General features: G+C 47.6%; 1 protein-coding gene across 2 annotated transcripts in view; it reads right to left on the reverse strand.

Moving 5' to 3' along the window:
• Positions 1 to 5,864: 5,864 nt before the first annotated feature.
• Positions 5,865 to 25,144, reverse strand: part of DCTD (dCMP deaminase) — a 45,744-nt gene continuing 26,464 nt past the window's right edge. The window contains exon 6 of one of the 2 annotated variants that reach the window (XM_014592396.1): positions 5,865 to 6,243. In XM_014592396.1, the coding sequence (XP_014447882.1) occupies positions 6,096 to 6,243 (148 nt within the window). In that variant the 3' untranslated portion in view covers positions 5,865 to 6,095. Of the gene's footprint in view, positions 6,247 to 25,144 lie in introns of both variants that reach the window. The other variant, XM_014592395.1, reaches the window with a different exon arrangement.

Genomic DNA, 25,144 nt, shown 5'->3' on the forward strand with positions numbered 1-25,144 from the left:
AATGGAGGAGAAGGGATTGCAGCATGGCCATCCCCCCGGGGGGTGATTTCTCGCTTTCTATCTCTCTGTCTCCCTCCGCCTTTCTGGCGATTGCATGCACCCTCTAGCGAAAACCTCTCAAAAAAAAAGACCCCATTGGGTACCTGTCTCTGTCTCTCACTCTCTCATGAAAGAAATCAATTAATTTAAAAACTATTGTGGGCAAGACCAGCAGATGGCATAATGGTTACATCACTAAACTCCCATGTAGCTGACCGAGTTCAAGTCCTGGACCCGGTGGCTTAAAATTCACACAGGGCATGAGCGTGTGTGAGCCCAAAATCCCAGGAGGTGACTGGAGGAGAAGGGATTGCACTGTGGCCATCCCTGCTAGGAGGTCATTCTCACATTCTGTCTCTCTGGCAAGCACATGAGCCCTATAGCAAAAATCTCTCTCAATAAATAAATCAATAAAAACTATTGTGGGGACAAATGAATTGTAGAATCAGAGGGAATTGGTTAAATAAAGTCAGTTTGTCGAATGATAGAATATTGCTCTGGTTTAGACAGTAGTTTGTGCCATAAGGGTTCATGCTTTGGAGTCTGGTCCCCAGTGTGATGGCATTGAGAGGTGGTAAGCCCTTTAGGAGGAGAGGCCTGATAAGTGACATTTGGATCACGGGGCCATCGCTTTCCTGAACAGATCAGTGCAGTCTCATGAGACGGAGTGAGGGATTCCGAGCTTTCGTGAGGAGCTAGCTCAGGTGAGAACAGGTTGTAAAACAAAGAGTGGCCCCCACGTCTCTCTGCCATCCTCCCTGCTTCCATCATTGCCTGTGTTGTCGGCCTCGTGCCTTTGGGCTTTCCAGCTGCCAGAACTAGAAGCCGATAAACCCCTATTTTTTTTTCTTTTTTTGGAGAGGTTTTTGCTATAGGGCACATCGTTTTGCTATAGGGCACATGCGCTTGCCAGAATGACGGAGAGAGACAGAAAGCGAGAAATCACCCCCCAGAGAGGATGGCCACGCCACAATCCCTTCTCCTCCATTCTCCTCTCAGGATCTTGGGCACACACGCACACGCGCCCAATGTGAGTTTAAGTCACCAGGTTCGGGACTTGAACTGCGGTCGACTACATGGGAGTTCAGCGACATAGCCATTACACTAACTGCTGGTCCCCAAACCCCTATCTTTTATTAAATCATCCAGTGTCAGATATTTGTTAGAGGGAATTGGTAGAACACAAGAGCAAAGTCAGACAAATACTATGTAATAATTAAATACTATGTTTTCAGGAGACTATTTAATGACATGGGGAAATTCATATTAAGGGGGAGAAGCCAGTTTCAAAACTTACATTGAGTTGTCAGAAAAGTTATGATGTATTTTTCTATGTTTTTCTATGCAAATAATGTGTCATGATTTTTCCGACCTAATATAAAGCATACTTTCAAAGTCTGAAGGGAGTAATACATGTATATCAAAACATTAGCAGTGACTAGTTCTAGAAAAGATCGAATAATTTTGTCTATGCTTCCATATATTCCCAATTTGTGTGTGTTTAAGTGTGTATGTATGGGGGTGGGGTGGGGAGAGAGTGTTATTTATTTATTTATTTATTTCTTAGACAGGATCTTACTATGCAGGATCTTCCTGCCTCAGTCTCCAGAGCAGCTGGGACTTTAAGTATGTACCCTCGTACCCAACTTTCTCAGGTGGCCAGGAATGAGGCCTGGGCCTCTCGTGTGACCTCAGCCTGACAGCAGGCTGTCCAGTGTATGCTACCATAGCCGGATCTACATACCCCCAGTGAAAATACCGAACAGAAAAATTACTATTATTATTAACATTTTAGTTTGCCATAAGATGTGTGCCCTTGCAGGAGGGAAGGAGAAGGAGGAAGAGAGAGGGAGAGGGAAAGGGAGAGGGAGGGAGAAAGAAGGGTAGGGAGGGAGAGGGAGAGAGAGGAAGCATCCTTCCAAGGGAATGGTCACACTGCAATCCTTTCTCCTCCATTCTCCTCTTGGGATTCTGGGCATGTGTGCAAACGTGCCTGGTATATTTTTCAAGCTACCAGGTCTAGGATTTGAAGGCAGTCAGTCATGTGGGATCCAGTGCTTTAACTTCTGTGCCACCTGCTGGCACCCAGAAAAATTCTTTTAAATTATTTAAAAAGCAATACACGAAGGGACCAGCAGGTGGCGTGGTGGTTAAGGTGCTAAACACTCTCACGTGGCTGACCATGGTTTGCGTCCCAGACCTGGTGACTTGCTTTCTCACTTTCTCTCTCTGTCTCTCTCTGGTCAAATTAAAATAAATGAATGAATAAAGTTAAATAATTCTAAAAATAAAGCAATACATGAATATAATCATGTCTCTACTCTATGTAAAACCCACCCATGTTTTTTCTTCCTTTGCAGAATAAAGCATAAAATGCTTCAGCATCAGCACCCTCCCTCTCGCATCTCCAAACTCACCCCTACTTCCCCATGTCGCTCACCAAGTAGCCACGCCCACCAGCGTCCCGGATATTTCGTACCTGGGAGCCCTGGTCCATGTAGTAGCACCGCTTTCTGTCTTTGTTCACTCAACAAGTATGTAATGTGTGCAAGACTCTGTTCTGGGCACTGAGGATACGACAGTCCACAACAGACAAGGTTTCCGGCCACTCGGAGTTCACACCCCAGCAGAGGAGAGAGGATGAACACGTGAACGTGCAGGTGCGTGCTGTGTTCATTTCTCACCACGCTGGGTGGCTGACATCACAGGCTTGTTCTCTTACAGTTCTGGAGGTCAGAGACAAAAAGAGTCTTGCAAGGCTGAAATCCAGGTGTCCGCAGGACTGGTTCCTTGCGGAAGCCCAGGGAAAAGCCATTTCCTTTTTTTTTTTTTCTTCTAGATTCCAGTGGCTACATGCAGGCCCTTTCTCCAGCTTTTTTTTTTTTAATTATTTTATTTATTTTTAATTTGACCAGAGGGAGGGGAGATAGAGAGAGAGAAAGAAAGCCTCCAGGTCCAGGACTTGAACCGTGGTTGACCATGTGGGAGTCCAGCACCCTTAACCAACACCCCCCCTGCCAGCCCCCCTTCCTCCATCTTCAAAACTAGCTTTATAGCTTCTTCTCTCCTCTTTGACCTGCTTCCTTCTTATAAGGAGTTTTACAGTACGAGATTATAAAGCGACTGCATTACGCTCCCCAGATAAAATTGCTTGATGTCTCAGGATCCTTAATCACATCTGCAAAGTCCACTTGCCATATAAGTAGCCTATCCTGGAAGTGGAACATGGACATTTGGGGGCCACTATTGAGCCTACCCGTGTGGTATGTCACATGCGTTGTGCACTGTGGCTGAGGGGGAGCGAGTTTGCTTTTTACAAAAGGGAGTCAGGGAAGGCCTTGCTGATAAGGTGACAGGCAAGTACAGACTCTTTCCTCTTGGAATTCCTGTAGATGTCCTGGTGCAGGTATCTTTGAAGAACTGCTTTAAATTTCCCCCTCTAGGAAAGGTTGCTCCCTCTACCAGCTCCCCTGCTGTTAGTGTGGCCAGGAGTCTGTCTGCGTACCCCACGACCATTCCCCCTGGCATTTTCCCTAATGGTTGGTGAGTTTCTTCAGGGTAAGACAAGGCCCGTACCGCCCTCCCCTGACGGGAGCAGTGGCAGCCACAGTAGCTATCCCATGAATGTTGCTACACAGATGAATCAACGGAGGAGGAACTGGATTTAGAATCACATGTGAATTCAAATTCTACCTCTCAGTGGGCAGTTCCATAACAACAGACGCGTGGTTACATCTCTCCATGGCTCTTTCCTCATCTCATCTGGGGTGTTGGTAATAATAGGGTTCCTTGCTTCCCAGGATTCACGTGGCCATCCAGTAAGGATAAAATGATGTACAACTTCTTGTGCGTGGCTTAGAGTAGGAATTCCATTAGGTTACATCAAGTTGGGTGGTAATTTTGAGGGTGAAGAGCAGCTGATAGACTAGAAATTTTGAAAATATGTCCCTAGTTACTTAAAGTGAAGGGGGCCAGGTGGTGGTACAGCGGGAAACGCGATGCACTGCGAGGCTCACACATGGGCAGGTGCTGGGTCCGTGTCTAGAGACCTCCCTGACTACACGGAGTACAGATGTACCATGATCTGGGGCTGGCTGAGCTGGGATGGAAGGCAGGATCGGGACCCCTATGCCAGGTGCTATTTCTCTTTTTTTTCTCATGTACACACATGGAAAAAAATAAATAAACTTCAAAAAAATTTTAAACTGTGGACCAGAGCTGAGTGCCTATTCAACGTAGGCCCGACTCACCCAAACACAGGTGCTTAGCCCTGTCCTGGTGGGGGCTTGTCTTACTCATATTATATCCCTCGTGGGGCCTGGAGCACATGTGTATAACTCAACAAGTATGAGGGGGTCTTCAACGGTATGAAAAAACGCATGGATATAGAAAAAAAATCACCATGATGAATTTGTACTTTAATTCCATTTTCCACAAAATGTAGGAAGTCCCCTTGTACATACTGTGTGCGAGGAATTGTGCTCGATGCTAGGCACACACAGGTGACCACACAGACCCACCTCGTGGCTCACAGACATGACATGGACTAGACCGAGTAGAGGTGACAGGGCTCCGAGACCGGTAAGATTTCCAGGGCAAGAAGGAACCTGTATTTGGGGCAGTAAGGCGATGTTCTTAGAAAATGCCCAGGCCAGAGCTCCTGCGTGTCAGGCTTCAAAGCCATTTTGAAAGGAGACAGTTCTCTCTTAAGATATGTCGTATTTTCCATGCAGGCTTCTGCTGACAGCGGTAACACTTTGCGTCTGTAAAACTTGCGAATGCCCAGTTCTGCTTTAATGCATTGTAGGGCGTCTTATGACATCCGCACAGCTTTGAGAAGGGCTATGCTTATGATCAATCGATCAATCGAGGGGAGAAATGATGCGGGAACGGAGTGCTGGGCTTGCAGGGAATTCCAGTTCCTGGCCCGCCTGCGCGATGCTATCAGCTGCTCTCTGTGACGGAATGCGAGCTCCCCTGAAGCCCTCTCTTAGCTCCGAGATGGTTGCTGACAGATGCCAAATTTCTCTGCCCTTCCAACAAGGTATAGGCCTCGATTGTACCTCCTGCTTCTCTCCCTTGGTAAAGGTGACAGCCAGAGAGCCTTCAGATTGCCCCTGGCCAGAGGCTGCCTCTCGGACGACCATGTGTGCAGACCCTCGTGCCTCTATTGAAAGGCACTGGCAGAAGACCACCTACGGGTTGGTGGCACACATGCCCTGCTCTCACTGTGCAGGGAACATGGTGGCTCCAGGAGGGCACTGGGAGAGTGGCCATGACAATCGGTGTGATCTGAACGCTGTGTCGTCCCTACTCTGGCCTGGAAGGTGCCCGAGCTCCCTCCTCCACCTGCGCTGCGCTCCCAAGCTCAGCCTTCGCTCCACTCGCTAACCTCTGGCCTCCTGCTTAATATGTCTTCTTTTCCAGGCATCAGCGTATTTTCTCTGAGAGCCGCCTGAATTTCCTGTTTGTCCTGGACACCAGTAGGAGTCCAAGAACGATGGGAGAGGGTGGCCATGGGGTCTGTGGGGACCGATCTGGCCTATTTTGAAATTTAAATTTGGTTTTAAGTCATAAAAGGGCCATAAAAACCTTACACTAACTAAGGGAAACTATCCCATCCGGGGGCCTAATCCCTGCCCCGTTCTGCTCGGCTTCTCTGCCTCATTATACTTGTATAATACAGTATGGTTTCTATTGAGTATTTCCTTCCTGTTTTTACACTTATTCTTGCTCCACTGACTTTATTATCGGCAGAATTTTGCAGCTTTTTTTTTTTTTTTACCCAGCCATAAATACTATTCAATTCAACAAATGCATACAAATGGTTTCCATTAGAATTTTAATCTACTCTCAAAATGAAAGAAAAGCTTAATATAAATCTTTTTAAATTACCAGAACATAAATTCAGACAGGGACAGCGCCACCTTAGACGACGCACACGGGGTCACATCTTTGCTGTCCGGGCTCATAAATTAATTGAGGTCTCTCGCCAGCGTAAACGAACAGTGCATCCCAGAAAGATCATATCTGTCAAGATCGCAGATTGGTTTCCTTCAGCCTTGGTAAAAGTCACAGCTTACAATACCTTCATTATGCCGATGAGAATGGCTGTCTCCCCAACTGGAAAGAAATAGGTGTTTTGTTCTGTTGGACCAAGATTTACAGAAAGCAATTTTCCTCCATGCAGGAGATATGACAGACCTGCTGGAAAAAAAAAAAATGTCATTTCACAACTTCTTTCATTTCATCACCTTGTCTTTCTTTCTTTTTATGGCTAGATGTAGATTCTCTCCCCTGTGCGAACGGGCCGCAGTGACATTTAATGGCTAAGTGAGGTGGTCACCGATGAGTGGCGGCCCCTTTCTGAGGGGCTAAGTTACAGACAGTTGGCGTTTCTCGCTCCTTCTCCCACCTCCGAGAGGCCGTCAGTCGACAAACGTCCTGGCATCTGCCAGAGACTCTCGGGCCCTTGGGCCAGCTTGAACAGGGGAACTCCTGTGAGTCTTGACAGTGCTTCGCCCAGCTCAGGCTGCCCCAGTCTTCCTGTTTGCTGAGCCCAACGACCACAGCACACCCGCTCTGTCCTTGGCCAATGGCAGGGCGCTTTCCCGGGAGGACAACTGAAGGACAGGGTTTGGGCTTAGGTTTTTTTTCCCACTTCCTCGTGTCATAACCTAGCGCTGTTCGAGCAGAGCTTCTGCATATTAAATCGCCTTTTAGCACCTGGGAAGGGGGTAGCGCGATCTACGGAGAAAAGGCCCCTCATGTAAATGTATGATGGCTGACACGATCCCACAGCAGAGAAAGGGCATGACTAACCCCGAGCCCTGAGGTCAGCCAGCCCCAGGAGACATCACTCTTTACAGCCACTTCTCTCTCCTGGAGTCAAGAGCCACTGTTCTGGGCTCCCGGCCCACAGCAGCTCACCCAGGCCTGCCGCTGCCTGTTCTCGGGGCTGGGCTTGGTGAGAGGGTGGAGGAAGGCCAAGGAAGGGCACGTGGAAGTGCTTGAATTCCGAGAGCTTCTCTGAGCTTTGTGGATCAGAGAGAAAGTGGGCAGTGAGGACAAAATCAACTTTCTCTCGTGCCTCGGGGGAGAGCCTGGCCTTGGGCAGCGATCTGTCCAGGTGAGGCTTCCTGGCTGTGCGGCCACTTAGTTGCACCGGGCAGGGAAGCCTGGTGGGGCATTGTTTCTACGGGCTGGTAAGATTTGTGCAAATCTATCTGCAAATGATGATCTCCATCCACATAAAGTGGCATAATAGCCTCTTGGCTTTGCTGAGTGGTGCTGGCTGTTCAAGTGCTTATTTCTTGATTCTTAGCCCATTTGCTTTCCATTAGCAGTAATCCCAAGTCTGCAGAACTCCAATTACTAAGTGATAATAGAAATGCTGCTCTGCTTTGAATTCTCTGGGGTGCAGGGTCCAGAGTGGGCCTGGGTTCCACGCATAGCCACGTGACGATTGTATTTTGCCATGACAGCAAGACAGCTGGCCAGGCCCTGGGTGAAAGACCCACGGAGCTCGGTGGGTGTTACCGGAGGCGACTGCACTGCCAGGTCCTAGGGAACTGGAGAACAGGACAGGTGCCCCAGAGACAGTCCAAGACGCTCAGGCAGAGGTGGAACGGGGGCGTGATGGACGAAGCTGAATGGATACGTGCTTCCTCCGAGTCTTGAGTTGGGGAAAGGCTAAGCTATGGGCGGAACTGGCTTCCCTCAACATTCATATCTTGACACCTCAGCCCCTGTGTGACGGAATTTGGAAGCGGAGCTTTGGGGAGGTCATCATGGTGAGATGAGGTCATGAGAGTGGGGTCCTCTTGATGGAATTAGCGCCCTTATAAGGACCCCAGAGTTTGTTATCCCCTGCTCTCCCCACCACGTGAGCCACAGCGAGAAGGCGGCCATGTACAGGCCAGGAAGAGAGCCCTCACCAGAACCCGGCTAGGCCGGCACCCTGACCTCGGACTTCTAACCTCTAGAACTGTGAGAGAGAAATGCCTGCTGTTTCAACCCCCGGTTTATGGTATTTTGTGAGAGCAGCCTGAGAAGACTAAGAACGACAGAGGGCCGAGTGACTACAGAGAGACCAAGTAAGGCGTGCGGTTAAAGCCAGGTGGGTGTTTGGAACTTAACCCAAACTGATGAGAAAACTCACCCTCTCTGTGGCCCCCCTGACCACTTCGGAGCAGGGCTGGCCATTTTACTTTTGGTTCTTGTGTTGTTGTGTATGTGTGGTAAAAAACACAACATAAAACGTACCATCTCAACCATCTCTAAATGTATAGTTAAGCAGTTTTCATGTTAGCGTGTGACCATTCTCCAGAATATTTTCATCTTGTAAAACTGACACTTTACATCCATTTAACAACTCCCATGCCCCTCTACCCTAGTACCACCCCCCCCCATTATATTTTGCACAGAAAAACACATCATGGCTTTCCTGACAAGTCAATACGTTCTGTCCCTATGGATATGACTCCTCCAGACACTCATGTAAGTGGGATCCTGCCGTTACTCATCCTCTGGGACTGTCTTAGCATACAGTCCTCAAGGTTCATCTGTGCTGGAGCACGTGTCAGAATCCCCTTCCTTTGGGCTGGCTTGGTGGCACAGTGGGAACTCACTGCTTGAGAGATCCGGGATCCGTGTGGAGCAGTGCAGGTGCAGCTCCCTCACCCCGTGCACACTGGGAGCAGGTGCCAAGAGCTTGTTCACCCTCTGCTCTCCCCACCATGGGAGCCACAGCGAGAAGGCGGCCACGTATGGGCCAGGAAGAGAGCCCTCACCAGAACCCGGCCAGGCTGGCTGGCTGGGAAGGCATGAGACCCTGTCAAGGGTGCTGTTTCTCTCTTAAAAAAAAAAAAAATTGCTAGAGGGCACATGCACTCATGAGAGAGAGAAAGAGAGAGAAAGAGAGACAGAGAAAGTGAGAAATCACTCCCCGGGGGCATGGCCGCATTGCAATCCTCCATTCTCCTCCAGGGATTCTGGGCACATGTGCACATGCACCTGGTGTGTCCTTCAAGCTACCAGGTCCAGGACGTGAACCGCACAGTCGGCCATCTGGAATCCAGCTGTCCCAACCAGCATACCTCTGGCTGGTCCTGTCCTGTCTCTCATTCTCATAAAATAAACTTAAAAAAAAAAATGCCTTCAGGTTTGTATAATATTGCACAGTGTTATAGAGCACGGTTTGCTTGTCCATTCATTCATCAAAGGACACGCACTCCCACCTCTCGGCTCTGGTGAAGGACGCGGCTGTGAACATGGCTGTGAGCACTGTCCTATACGGGGGACATGGCACACATCAGAACAGCACTCGGATGGGTCCATGTGCCTCCTGTCCCATCCAGCTCCTCCAAACAGGATGGACCACCCACTCCTTCCTCTGAGATCCCCTGCCCTCAGCACCACGCTGCCCACGCCCCGACAGTACAGCCCTGGCTTCATGAGGCTCCGGTCCCTTGAGAGGTCCGCATTCTTACCTAATTCAAGCCTCAAGAATATCTGTTTTTTTCATCTCTCTCTCACCCTTAAAACTACCCATCACTTTCATTTTATTTCACTCTCAAGCCCTTCTGCTCAATTTCATCAAACATCTTTTCTCTTCCAAGTTTTTCTTGACACTCTCCTGACTCCAAGAACCTTTTCTACATATTCTAGCAAGGTAGACTTGCCCAACTTTTCTCTATTTTACCCCCAGAGATACACAGATCCAAACAGACAAAAAAAAAAAAAATTGTAAGCATTTGTAAGCGATCCTAGTGTTGGTCTTGGCGACATTTCGGTTCCTTGTTCAGACATCTGTACACTCGTGTCCCTCAGAAATCTCATAGTCCATGATTACTGCCATCGTGCAAAATCACAAAGGGTTAAGCACCTGAACAAAGAAATCCCAACAGTAAAAGCAGCCAGGAAAACCAAGTGCCGGGCTCTTCCTCCCAGGCCCCTCTGTAGTTTCCTGAGTAGCTTCTCACTCCTCACTGAGGCAACAGCCACTTCTTTTTTTCTTTTTTACCTATTTGCCAAAGGCACATGAGCTTACTGAGTAGAGACAGAGAGAGTGAAAAAGCACCCCCAGAGGGGATGGCCCTGGCGCAATCCTCTCCTCCATTCTCTTTACAGGACTTTGGGCATACACACACACACACACACACATACACACACACATGCCTGCAGTTTTTCAAGTTGCCAGGTCTAGGACTTGAACCGTGCAGTTGGCCATGTGAGATCCAGCTGCCTTAACCACCATGCCACCAGCTTGATCACAAGCCAAGCTTTTTTTAAACCTTAAAAAAAAAATTAGACTATTTTTCAGCACAGTTTTTTGTTTGTTTTTGTTTTAAGAGAGAGATTTTTGCTATAGGGTGCGTGTGCTAGCCAGAGAGACAGAAAGTGAGAAATCACCCCTAAAGGGGGATGGCCATGCCACAATCCCTTTTTCTCCATTCTCCTCTCAGGATCTTGGACACACATGCACACATGCCCAGCCTGAGTTTAAGTTACTGGGTCCAGGATTTGAACCGAGGTCAACTACGTGGGAGTCCAGTGAGGTAACCATTACACCATCTGTTGGTCCCCCAGCACAGTTAAGTTTATAGAAAACCGAGTGGAAAGTACAGAGTTCCCATATTACCTCCACAATTCCCACCCCCAGCACTCACACGCCACTTCTCCTGTTACGGCCACTGTGACTCTGACTGGGCAATGCTGTAGCTGACCTGCCCCACTCCAGGACAGGACCGAGTCTGGTGTCCAGAAATGTCACATTGGCCTGTGGTGTGACTGACCTGACGACAACCAGCCCTGATCCAAGACAAGTAGGCCTCGGGGCACTGCTCTGTGGCATGCTGCAGAGGCTCCGCGCACAGAGATCGCCACACCCTAGTGCTCCTGGGAGCTGTAGGACGTGAGCCCCCACGCCCCGCTATGGAGATGCCAAGCAGTCACTGAGGGTGGAATGGCAGATGGCCTCTTGAGGAAGCACATTGCATATGACGACAGAGCTCATGAGTGCCACCCTCGATCTGCAGGGTCCCTGTAGCAAGCGAGTCCGGGTTACAGAAAACTTTTCTAAGACTTTCATAGACCCAGTGTATCTCTTCACTCAGTCACTGTTTTAGGCACTAGGGAGTCAGCTGGAATAGAACAATCTTGGTCCCTGCTGTCTTGGAGGGAGACAAACACAAAGCCATAAAACAAACAAATTCAGAAAAAGAGTTACCAGGACCAGCAGTTGGTGTAATGGCTATGTTTCTGGACTCCCACGTAGTTGACCGTGGTTCGAATCCCAGACTCGGTGGCTTAAACTTACATGGGGTGCGTCTGCATGTATGCCCAAGATCCCAAGAGAAGAATGGAGGAGAGGCGATTGCGGCATGGCCATCCCCCCTGGGGGGTGATTTCTCACTTTCTGTCTCTGTCTCTGTCTTTCTGGCAAGTGCACAAGCCCTATAGCAAAAACCTCTCCAAAAAAAAAAAAGAAAAAGAGTTACCTATGGAAGGAAGTGGGTTGCTGGGACAGGAACTGGGAAGAGGGACTTTCAAGAGGGCAGGTGTCAGGGTAGGCCCCTGTGAGGAGGCAGCTTTGAGCTACAGTGCTGAAGATGTGGAAGAGCGAGCTGGAGGAGGACACTCATCCAGGCAGAAGCAAGTGCAGCATCCTCCATCTAGGAAGGAATATTCTAGAAGCAATAGAGTTCAGCCAGATCATGGCAACAAGAACAGGAGGGAAAGCGACGAGACTAGCTAGGAAAGAGACGAGACTAGCTAGGTGAAGGCCTGCAGTTGGTGCCCACCTGCCCACTATAGCTCCCGGACCCAGCTTCATCCTGGCATGGGCACTGACCTCAGAGCCACCTCAGTTCTCACCTGCTTGGCCCTCGAAAGTGGCACAAGCTGGGCTGAATCCCTTCACTGCGTGTCCTTATCTACAATCCAAGAGTTTAAGACAAGACGATTCTAAACACTAATATTCCCCAACAACCACGGCGCAGTGCTGGCCCCTCACTAAGGCAGACTCACAGGGATCTCCAGGACTGCAAATGCCAAGGTGCCAGGCCTGCATTTCAAGAGTCTGGGATCTTCCTCTGCAAACCTTGCTGCCTCCTCCTCCGAGGGTGGAAACCTGCCAGCCTGCAGCACAGGGACGCCTAACAACTCACTTGGCCGTGAGCAATGTCACGGTCGAGTCCAGGAGAGGAGAGGCAGGGGGAGAGAGGTAACAGGCAGGAAGCCCACTCCCAGACAATGAGCCTCTTAGAGTCCTGCCTGAGCAGGAGTCTAAATTGAAACATCATCCGGGTGCAGTGGAGTGACTGCACTACAGCAAGCTGGCAGAACATCAGACAGCAGGTACCATGTCTGCCCGCGCCCGAGGCTCCCGCTGACTCCTAATTGGGCCAGAGCACCTCCAGCGTTCTCAAGTTCACTGGCACCACCACCAGTGGCTAAAGGGGCTCAACCTTTAATCAATTAAACTGCAATTCGAGGCTGCATTTGTCCCTCGCTGGGGGTGAAGGACACAAGGACTTACTCTTGTGATCTGTGCTGGTTTTGAGGCCCACAGTCAGGGCTGCAAACTCGGGAGCTCAGAGCTCAGGACGAGGCCTGGTCTAAGCACCCGTGAGGACTTAGCAACTGTTCCTTTGGCTCCTCCCCATTCACAGCCTCTACGGATGCTAATTGGCCACAGGGGTTTGTGACAGGAGTGGTGCACACAGGTTTAGAGCTTTTGTGCCCACTCCATCACTCCAGAAGAACCTGCCATGCTGCTTTTAAACCCAGGTGCTGTTGCTGTTTGGTAGGGAACGTGCATTTCGAGGGAGCGCCTATCACACAGGGCCCTTTTCCCTTTGAACCTCATAAGCTGGAATTACTCGTCAGAACTTTCTACTGTGGACCCCTTCCCCTTTAAAGACACCAGAGGATTTCCAAAAGTTCATGGAAAAAACGGAATTAAAAATACGGGTTTGGGGACCAGCAGTTAGCGTCATGGCTATGTCGCTGGACTCCCACGTAGTTGACCGCGGTTCGCGTCCCGGACCTGGTGGCTTAAAGCTCATGCCGGGCGCGTGTGCATGCGTGCCCAAGATCCCTAGAGGAGAACGGAGGAGAAGGGATTGTGGCGTGGCCATCCCCCCTGAGGGGTGATTTCTCGCTTTCTGTCTCTCTGTCTGGCGAGCGCACGCGCCCTATAGCAAAATAACCTCTCCAAAAATAAAAAAATATGGGTTTGTTTTGTTGCAAAAGATCTTTGAAATCCAGCTCCCCGCCCCCATAAGGTCCATGAGCTTTTTGAAGACCCCCTGTGGTAGTAGTTGCTTAATCAAAATGTGTCACTGATGCTCTTAGGTAGTGAAGGCTGGGCTGGCTGACCTGGGTGTTTGTGTCGGGTCTAAGCCTATTCGCACCTTCCTCCCTGGGTGTCGTCCTGGGTGGACGTGGGGCCAGCCTACCTCGTCACCGGCACAGGGAGAGTGGAAGGGAAGTGGGAGGAGCACAGACTTCATCAATATTGTAGTAGTCTGGGGTGTCCGTGGAAGCATCTGGAAACTCCACTGGGCCCTTTCCTGAGCCCGCCCTCTTGGAAGTCGGAGCTGCTGGCGGAAGGGCTGAAACTGGCTTCGTTTTCCCCTCTGCTCTGACTCCTCTCATAACACGAATGAATCAAGGTCACAAATCACGCTGAGCACACGCTCGCCGTAGGGCGTGTCCTCCAAGTGAAACTTTTCCGATTCATTTCATTAAGAAACTAAATAGTTGATCCATTTGAACTCTCATTAATAGATATTAAATGTTACTTATGATAAAAGTGCTAATAAATCATTAGTTTAAAAAAAAACAAATGGCTTACAAATTAAATTTAAATCATGAAGTCTGATAGTCCTAGAGAGGGGTCACAGGGGGCGGTACCTCAGAGAACCTGTTTTTATTTTGTTGGGTTTTAAACACAAAGAGCCCGTGCTGACTGCTGGCTCGGGCCTCCCTGGCCTCCTTCCAGCCGCCAGCAAGCATCTGCGAGGCAGCTGACCAGGCGGGGCGGCCATTTGGAGGGTGGCCGGGCTACCTGGGCTGTGAGGCCCAGGACGTGCTCCGGCCTCGTTAGTCCTGGCTCCAAGCAGCCGAGCTAATCAGCGCCAGCATGCGAGCTCAGGCACCGATGGCCCTGCGCTTATCGCCCCTACCAGGGCTGCTGCAGGTAATTAAGAGCTCCACAGTGAAGACGGCCAATCAGCCTCATCTGGGTGTGAGAAAAACCGTCTCCACTCGAGAAGGATGCGGGAAACGCGAAGACTCCAGTGTGTGGACATGGCTTCAGTCAGAACTCAGAGCCCACCTTCGCAGTAGTGTCCACGGGCTGCCTTAAGTCCACAGCAAAACCCCATCTCTCTCTCTCTCTCTCTCCCTTTCTAAGATATTTTATTTATCTATTTTAATTTGATCAGAGAGAGAGAGAGAGAGAGAAAGTGAGAAAGCAAGCTATCAGGCCCAGGACTCGAACTGCGGTTGGGCAAGTGGGAGTTCAGTTCCCTTAACTACCTAGCCAGCCTTCCCATCTCTTCAGATACACTGCTGCAACTTGACTCAACTCCCTGTTTCTTGTTAACACTTTAGCACAAGGGCATTAAATAAGAGAATCCGGGATATTCTAATTTGTAAAACTGTAAGAGGCTATTTATTGAGCAGCACTAAACTAAGATAGCCCAGTACGTATCAAGTTTGTGTTTTCTCCCCCCCCCCTTTTTTTTTTTAGAGAGGTTTTTGCTATAGGGCATTTGTGAGAGAGGTTTTTGCTATAGGGCATGTGCACTCACCAGACAGACAGAGACAGAGAGACAGAAAGCGAGAAATCACCCCCCCAGTGGGATGGCCATGCTGCAATCCTTCTCCATTCTCCTCTCAGGATCTTGGGCACGCACACACGCCCAGTGTGAGTTTAAGCCGCCGCGTCCAGAACTTGAACCACAGTTGACTACGTGGGAGTCCAGTGACATAGCCATCACGCTAACTGCTGGTCCGTATTTTTTTCCTTTTGATGGCAGTGATATTAATCATATATTGCATATTCTCTATACTATAGGACATACGATTACAGGTAAAAAGGAAATAACCCACTCTTTAGGGGGAAAAAATCCTTTTTTCCCTCTCGGCAGTGTCACCCAGGCCAAGAACTGCATCAACACAACGGGGCAACTCTCCGTGGAACCGAGTACCTTCCAGGCTGGAACCACATCTAAGGCAGACACACCACAAAACGAAGTCCGGGTGCACATCGTCAACACTATTTTCATTACAATACAGAAATACATGTGCCCTCTCCACTGTTAGCATTTGTGCTGGTGCAACAAAGCAATGGCTGAATCGAAGTTCCCTGAACCAAGGCAGAGGCACCACTACGCACTAGTACTCTTCACCCCCACCCAGGTTAGAAAAAAGGAAGGCCAGTTGTACTTAATAATGTCCTTGATGGGCTGGGCGACGGTGCAGCAGCAACACGACTGGGCCCCGAGGGGAGGAAAGGTCTTGGGTTTCCACGTTGGACCTCTTGGAGCACACTGGCACATACCCTTCATCCTGGCTGACTGACACCAAGTGGATTGTGGTAGGAAGACCCGGTTGGGGGAGCCTGCTTCTCTGCCTCTCTCTCAGAATAAATAATTTTTTTAAAAAAAAAAAGTCCTTGGGACCAGCAGATGGCATAATGGTTAAGTCGCTGGACTCCCATGTTGTTGACTATGGTTTGAGTCCTGGACCCAGCAGCTTAAACTCATGCTGGGAACGTGTGCATGCATGCCCAAAATCCCGAGAGGAAAACGGAGAAGGGATTATGGGGCAGTGTCACCCAGGCCAAGAACTGCATCAACACAACGGGGCAACTCTCCGTGGAACCGAGTACCTTCCAGGCTGGAACCACATCTAAGGCAGACACACCACAAAACGAAGTCCGGGTGCACATCGTCAACACTATTTTCATTACAATACAGAAATACATGTGCCCTCTCCACTGTTAGCATTTGTGCTGGTGCAACAAAGCAATGGCTGAATCGAAGTTCCCTGAACCAAGGCAGAGGCACCACTACGCACTAGTACTCTTCACCCCCACCCAGGTTAGAAAAAAGGAAGGCCAGTTGTACTTAATAATGTCCTTGATGGGCTGGGCGACGGTGCAGCAGCAACACGACTGGGCCCCGAGGGGAGGAAAGGTCTTGGGTTTCCACGTTGGACCTCTTGGAGCACACTGGCACATACCCTTCATCCTGGCTGACTGACACCAAGTGGATTGTGGTAGGAAGACCCGGTTGGGGGAGCCTGCTTCTCTGCCTCTCTCTCAGAATAAATAATTTTTTTAAAAAAAAAAAGTCCTTGGGACCAGCAGATGGCATAATGGTTAAGTCGCTGGACTCCCATGTTGTTGACTATGGTTTGAGTCCTGGACCCAGCAGCTTAAACTCATGCTGGGAACGTGTGCATGCATGCCCAAAATCCCGAGAGGAAAACGGAGAAGGGATTATGGCATGGCCATCCCTCCTGGAGGGTCATTTCTCGCCTTCTGTGAGCACACATGTCCTGTAGCGAAAATCTAAAAGAAAAACAGTCCTTAATGATGTCTTGAAAAAGTATTATTTGCACTAAATCTAATCATTGAGTTGTCATCTTTTAACATGCTTTTGGATGAAGTGGGAAGTATGTTTAAAGCAGTTCTGCTGCATACCAAAGAACAACGGCTATCTTCAGAAGCACTGTACGGTTGAGTTGCAAGCTGAACTAGCCTCTTTGCACATGGACTGCCATTTTTACTTGAAAGACTGACGAAGTATGGGTACTCATATTTGGGTATATGACAGACATTTCCTTGAAAATGAATCAAGGCTATCACTTCAAGATAAAGTTATGATCTGTCACTGTGAGTGTATCATCTTAATGTCTAAGTTGTTTTTTGTTGAGATCAGTGGTGATATTTACAAGTGATTTTTTGATACCGTATAATGGAATGTGCCAACATTTGGAAGTATACGCATAGCACAGTAGACCAGTAGTTTTGAAATGACTAATGCACATTTTAATAGCCTACATGGGCCCAGCCATCATGACACAGGTGGCACGGCACTGCTGTGTCACACTGGAACTACGTGGGAAGTCAGGGGTGCAGATTCCAAGTTGACTTGAGCATGCTGGGCATGCCTGTGGGTGTGCTCTTGATCTTGGCTGGCTGGAAGGATCAGGAGGATCACATCATGGTGTGATCCTAAAAGAGTTCCTCTTCCCATCTCTCATGAAATAGGAAAAAAAGAAAAAAACAATACTATGCATGGGTAAAACATCCATTTAAAATAGAAAGAGACCAACTGAGTTTAATGTAAGATAATATGTTCATTTAGATTTCACACTGCAACTAACCTTTAAGAAACTTCAAGTTATTGTGTGGTATCCAAGCATACCCACACTTCTCTGAAAAAGCGATCAAAATACGCCTCTTTTCCAGCTACATGTGTATGGCTAGATTTTCTTCATGTACTTCAGCGAGAACAACCTATCAAAACAGATAGAAAGCACACACAGAAACGAGAACAGTTGTTGTCGATTAAGCTAGATATTTTAAAATGACTGCAAAAACCTAAGACAATGTGCCCTAAGATTAGTTTCTGCTGCTGTAACTGAATATCACAGACTGGGTATTAATTTAAGAAATGTATTCAGTTCATGGTTCTAGAGGCTGGTAACTGCAAGAGCATGGTGCTAGCATCAGTCAGCTCTACCTTGCTGACTCATAACATGGTGGAAGGTATTACATGGCAAGGTGGAACGAGCCAGAGAACTCACTTTTGTGACAAAGCCACTCCCACCACAAACTCACTTCCGTGATGGCAACATTACTCCATTTGTGAGGGCAGAGGGAGTACGTTCCCAACACATGAACTTTTGGGGACACATTCACACCATTGCACAAGTCTACGCTTTATACTATTTTTTCTTATTCTGGAAAACAATAATTTTTCATAAAAGTTTTATATTTATGATAATATATAAAGGTCTTATTATTTTTAAGTAAATTAAAATGTTTAAAAAAAAAAACTTCCCAGGTTTAATTTCAAATGTGGTAAATATCGATAGATCTAACCCATGCAAAGAGAAGTTTCTCTGGGGTCATCAATAATTTTGAAGAATGTAAAGAAGCCCTGAGACCAAAATGTCTGAAAACTACTGATTCTAAGGAATCTTGGCATAAGGCAGCAGCAGGACAGGGCTCCATTAAGAAGCAGTGCCAGTGTTGGGAATGTCCCAGACTAAAGAGGCTAAAGAGACATGACGACCAACTGCAACACCAAATCCTTCCCTAGGTCTTGTCCTGAAAATGCTGTAAGTAAAACGAATAGGTTAGAATAACCTGTGGCCTGATAGTTAAGATTGCTGGATCCAACATGGTTGACCAAGTGGTTCAAGTTCTAGACTCAGCAGCTTGAAAAACATGCTGGGCATGTGTGCATGCATGCCCAAAATCCTGAGAGGAGGAAGAGATGGAGGAAGGGACTGTGGTGTGACCATTCCTCCTGGGGGGTCCTTTCTTGCTTTTCCTCTTTGTCTATTTTTTTTTCTTTTTTTTTGAGAGAATTTTTTGCTATAGGATGCATGCACTTGCCAGAAAGACAGAAAGCGAAAAATGACCGAGCTTGAGTTTTAAGCTGCTGGGTCTGGGACTCGAACCAATGGGAGTCCAGCGATGTAACCATTATGCCATCTGCTGGTCCCAACTCTGTGTCTTTTTCTGGTAAGCACACATACCCTTCGGCAACTTTAAAAAAAAAAAGGGGAGCCCAGAAGATGCCATGATGGTTCCATTGCTGGACTCTCACATGGCCGACTGCGGTTAGAGTCCAGACCCAGAGGCTTGAAACTCATGCTTGGCACGTGTGCATGCATGCCCAAAATTCCAAGAAGAGAATGGAGGAAAAGGACTGCAGTGTGGCCAGCCCCCACCCCCTCGCTTTCTGTCACTCTGGCAAACGTACTTGCCCTATACCAAAATCTCTTAAAAAAAATAAATAAATAAATTGGGTTAGCTAACAAAATCAGAATATGAATTACAAAGTATTCTAACAATGTTAAGCTTATTAATGTCAATAAATATATTGTGATCATACACAAAAAAAAACTCTACCCTAAGGGAATACAGAGTATTTGGGGGCCAAAGGCCATGATATGGCTTACTGTCAAAATAACATGTGTGTGTGTGTGTGTGTGTGTGTGTGTGTTATTCTTGTGTACCACAGGCAAACCAGGAAGCTAAGGTAAGGTTTTCTGCAGAGGAACTTGAAAGTCAATGTGAAGGTCACAAAACTCCCATGAAGCTGTTACCATCTTTCGACTCAACACTTTAATACTGAGGATGTGAAGAGCACCTCAGTAGAAATCACATGACCAGACTTAACAATTTTCCAAGCAAAGAGTATGTTGTGGCCAACATCATTAGTAACAGCTTACTGAGCTTTGCCTTTGCAGCCTTCACTATGGAACTTGGACCGCCAAGTACCCTGCTAGACTCCCTTGCTGCAAGGGGTGGCCTGGGATACAGCGGTGGCCACAGAGACAGATTATCTGCTGGGGGCCTCTGGGAAGGTTTCTGCTTTCCTGATGAGAGGGAGGGTGAAGTTTTGCACTTATGGTCTTCCTGCATTTAATGTGAATGGACCCTGTGGAGCTCGACAAAATGGGCTGGTGGACAAAGCTACCTAGAGCCAAGTGAAAATAGGAAAGGCGGCTTGATATTGGCTGTTGCCACTGGGCAGCAATCACTCTAGCAAATGCTCACTGCTGTACTTGTGCAAGGAAAATATATTACAGTAATCCCCTTATCCATGGTTTCGCGTTCTGTGGTTTCAGTTACCCATGGTCACCCACCATCCCAGAACAGGTGAGTGTAGTACCGTAAGATACTGTGAGGGCCAGCGCAGTCACACCGCAGTTAAGTACTACACAGAGAAAGCTGGAGCCCTTAGGGCGGACCAGGATTCGAGTCCCAGCCCAGGAAGCTTGAAGAACATGCTAGGTGCCTGTGCACATGCCTAGGATCCTGGTGGGATAGAAAACTGGAGGAAAAACAATTGCGGTACGACCATGTCCTATTGGAGAGTGCTTTCTTTCCTTCCCAATCTCTCTCTCTCTCGCACACATGTGCATGCATGTGTGTACACATGCATCTTCTGAAAGAAAAATTAAAGTATTTTGAGAGAGGTCGCATTCACGTAAGTTTTATCACAGTACATTATTGGTAAGTGTTCTATCGTATTATTGGTTATTGTTGTTCATCTCTTACTGTGCCTAAACAATAAATCAAAGTTGGTCACAAGCATGTATGTGTAGGAATAACTGTAGATTATGTAGGGTTTGGTACTATACAGTTTCAGGCATCCATTGTGGGTCTTGGAACGTTTGCCCTGTGGATGAGGAGGACTGCAGCATTCGCGTTAGCCCGGGAGTCAGGTGTCTGGTACTCACAGCTGCATTTATTACTGACGCCTGCTTATTCGGAAAGTGGAGACAGGACAAAACCAAAGGCTGGGGACCAGCAGTTAGCGTAATGGCTATGTTGCTGGACTCCCCACATAGTCGACCGCGGTTTGAGTCCCGGACCCGGTGGCTTAAACTCACGCTGGGAGCATGTGCGTGCATGCCCAAGATCCCAAGAGGGGAATGGAGGAGAAGGGAGTGCGATGTGGCCATCCCCCCTAGGGGGTGATTTCTCGCTTTCTGTCTGTCTCTGTATGTCTGGTGAGCACACACACCCTATAGCAAAAACCTCTTCAAAAAAAAAAATTAAATGAAAAAACCCAAAAAACAAAAAACAAAAAGGCTATATGCTATGTAGTACTGTGCAGAGGAGCAACTCCAAAATGCCCATTTAAACCTGGACCAGGGACCAGCAGTTAGCGTAATGGCTATGCCGTTGAACTCCCATGTAGTCAACTGCGGTTCATGTCCCAGACCCAGTGGCTTAAACTCAAACTGGACGCGTGTGCATGCGTGCCCAAGATCCCGAGAGGAAAATGGAGGAGAAGGGATTGCGGCATGCCCATCCCCCCCGGGGAGGTGATTTCTCGCTTTCTGTCTCTGTCTCTGTCTTTCTGGCGAGCGCACACGCCCTAAGGCAAAAACCTCTCAAAAAAAAAAAAAAAAACCTGGACTAAATGACATGCTTAAGTTAGTAACAATACCAAGATGCAGCAATGTTCATTAACAAAAGTTAAAATAAAGAACTACACCAGTAAGCATTCCACAGTGATTTAAGGCCTGAAAAGGTCAAGGCATCTCTAATCAGATGGGTTTCAGTGGGAACATCATCTCTGGAAGTTCTGCCAAGAGTGTACATTATTGCCAAATTCCTAATTCAAAGCCATATATAAGAATGTGTTAACTGAAACACAGAAGTTAAAAATGAGACATTTAAATAGTAATCTCCCTTCTCTCTTAAAGATAAACGTGCCCATTAACCCTGGATGCTAACAGGAAGATTTCTTTCTCTTACATTCTACATCAAAATGTTTTCAAGCCATTTGTGAGAAAATCAGCCTGAAAAAAATAATTTAGGAACTTGGCTCTTGATCAGCTACTCTGCTGAATTAAAGTGCAATCAGGGTCATAACTTTTAGGGGGAAATATTAAAAACGTATCCTGAACCCGTCTACCCGGGGCACTGTGCAAGCACGTAGGGAGAAGAGGCAGTGAGGTGCGAGGACACATGGGCAGCGCGTATTCCTGGGGAGGTTCCAACCCAGTTAGAGCAGGAAGAGATAAATGGGCAGAGTTAAACGAAATGTTTCGATAACAGTTCTAGACAGGAGAAGAGATGTCATAAAACAGCGCACGATTCATTGCCAAGAAGATCGTGGCTGACAATAACTGCCGCAGGATTTCATAGAAGAGTTGCTTCCAGCCCAGAAAGGTCTGGGGAGACTTTGCAGAGATGGGTTACTGCTCAGTTCCAGAAAACGCACAGAAACCTGCGGGTGGTCAAAAGAAAGTACGTTAACCAGTCTCTTAGAAATGCCGGTTAAGAGTGGGAAAACCCACTCGTGTTGGGAGAAGGCAGACGGTTGGACCTGAGGGAGGTAGCGCCACATTCCAGAGCGACAGTGGACTTTCAAAGAACAACAGCTAAATGCCAGGAGCAACCCAAGCATCCATCTTGGGTGGTTAAAATGTGCATGCACATACCATGGGATCTTTTCGACCTTCGAAAGGAAGAAAATGCTGACACGTGCTACAACACTGATGAACGTCTGAGGATATTATGCTAAGTGGACTAGCCTATCACAAAGAGAAAATTCTTTTTTGGGGGGAGAGGTTTTTGCTATAGGGCGTGTGCGCTCGCCAGAAAGACAGAGAGAGACAGCAAGTGAGAAATCACCCCCCAGGGGGGATGGTCACGCTGCAATCCTTTCTCCTCTGTTCTCCTCTTGGGAGAAAAATAAGGCTATCGGCTATTGGTCTTTCCAAAATGATTCTAGGACAGCCCTCGTCCAGTCTAACTGTGGTAAACCTTTTCTTCTAAATGTGATCTTGGCTCCAAAAAGCCCTGGACTCAGGGCTACTGGGGAGTGTAACTACTCACCACAGACCCTCACGGGGAGGTTTGCAAAGCACTGCCCCTGGGGTTCTGGTCCTTCCACTGCGTGTTGGGGAGGCCCCCTGATAAATGAGCCCAGAAGCATGCCTGTGACCCTGGCTGGCACGAGGACGGCAGTGTGTGGCATGGCCCTGCCAGGTCCGTCTCATCAGTGCTGTGAATCAGAACAGTGCCTCCCTTGTGCCCCTCAGCCCTTCCCCAACCATCTACTGGTCGACCTAGGAATTTTTGACTCTCAGGCAGATAGAAACATGGAAAGATTAAAAATGCTACCCAGCCCACAGGAACATTAGATCGCTGGGCATTCATGTCTGAATTGTTATTCATGAGCACTCTCCTCAGTTGGCTGTTCTCTGATTTTGCTTCTTTTTTAATTTAGAAAAAGATGGCTAATAGATCACTTTCACTGCTGGGCCTTGTTGGGCTTCAGAAGTCTTTAAGGACAGACTCCTGAAAACCAAAAAGAAAGAAAAGCATAAAATGTGTCAGGGAAATGGAGTTCCTATCATTTCACTCACAAATTTTGCCATTTAAACATAGTTCTACCAACGGTTCCGTGAAAGATGGTTTCCTTATTGTCATTTATTAGCCATGACAGGCAGCAACACCTCCCTCAGATCCAGTCTCCTTCCACCACAATTATCTAGCAATGCCTACGAGGCAAAAGACTGCTCAAAACTCCTTCCTTCTGGAATGCTCTCCCCAAAGGCAACGGTTCAAAGCAACCCCATTAACTGGAACACTGACATCTGCAGAATCGTCTGGACAGGACAGCCCCACTCGTCCTGTAGAGACACCAGCAACTGAGGCATAATTACTTACAGGCCAGTCACCGGGGCTCACAGGCGGCTGTCCCCTCTCCCCACACTAACAGCATCACCCACCCACAAACAATCCGACCGACTGTCAAGGCATGTGCTTCCCTCTTAGGAAGACCCTTCCCAGTTGACCTGCCCCAAAAGAGGGGGAAATAAATTGTTTTCCACTGAAATGAGAAAGAATGTCACTAACAGAGACAAAATATAAGAGTATCAAGATTAAAGAAATTAAATGCACTACTGGCTTATTAGCCCCTTGATATATTTACAAATGTGACAAAACAAAAATTACTCTTTGCTAACAGGGCTCATGACTTGCAGCAACATAAAAATCTAATATATTTTCTTTTAAGTCTCTTTACTGAGCTCTTTCTTGGAAATACCTTTTGTTTTATGCATTTTAGAGCAAGCAAGGTAAGAAGTTTTGAGAAGAAAAAAATAAACTGAGGAGAGAAAAGAGATTTAAGAGAATAAGATGAGGCGCTTGCAGGTGGTGTGGACTCTCACATGGCCAACCATGGTTTGAGTCCCGAACCAGGCAGCTTGCTTTCTCACTCTTGCTCTGTCCCTCTCTGGTCAAATTTAAATAAATAAATAAACAGTTAAATAATTCTTAAAAAGGGGGAGAGAGAAAGTACGGTGAGAGAGTGGCAGAGGCTAAGGCATTATGGGAAGGTGGAGGCCTAGGACTGATCGGATGGCTGCCTCTGAGACAAAGAGCAGGGTACACAGAAAACAGTGGTAAAAGAGATTTTCTTTTTATAAGTTTACTCATCTCCTTCTTTCATAAGCGAGAGAGAGACAAGAGACACCAAGAGAGGAACAGAGAGATGGTACCTCCTACAGGGTCTCGAGGCCACGATCTACCTCCAGCATTAGCTAGTTTTCAGACCATGGGAACCTACAGGCCTGCCGTACTCAACGGAGGACTCTGGACCCGAACCTGGAACCTTCTCATGAGGGTCAGCCTCACAGAGCATTGTCTTTTACTGCCGTGCCACTGTCCAGACCCAGGAGAGCCTTTTCTTAGCATCTTAAATCTGGTCATTTCAAAAGTATCACCCATAGATTTCACATCTCAGATTGTTCTTTGAACATCAAAACGTATGTAATGCACTTCACAGACAATACAGAAATGACAGAAACAGAGAAGAATATAACATAAAAACGTGTGCTAGATTTGAATAATATCGGTAAGGAGCCAAATTACAAAATGCCCTAGAACATGAAGTACAAAACCTCAGAGACAAAATAAAAACTCATGGAAATTTAACAGCACTTTAAAAAGGTAATAGTCCTTAGAATAAAAAAAGCATTTTCCCAACAAAGGTACTGAACGTGTTTAATAAAAATGAAATGAGATTAAACACAGGGTACACAGCCACGCACCCTCCAACTCCCGGCAATTAGGAAGACTGTACCCGTGGAGGTGAAGGCATGGCACCAGGAGAGCAGATGAGCTCTAGTCACCAACAGATCTGTAATAAACCACCTCTAGGTGGGCGGAATGTCTCCCAATTCACTTAGAGGATCGGGATTAATTTACTCTCTGGTTGTAAAGCAGCCCTGGAAATGAACCGTGTTGGCATGTGGAGGAGGCAACACGTTTCCACACATGAGTGAGGTGGGTGCCCCCCCCCCCAACCCCACCCGCGCG

Source organism: Tupaia chinensis, unplaced genomic scaffold (genome assembly GCF_000334495.1).
Source record: "Tupaia chinensis unplaced genomic scaffold, TupChi_1.0 Scaffold000685_1, whole genome shotgun sequence".
Taxonomy (NCBI): Eukaryota; Metazoa; Chordata; class Mammalia; order Scandentia; family Tupaiidae; genus Tupaia; species Tupaia belangeri.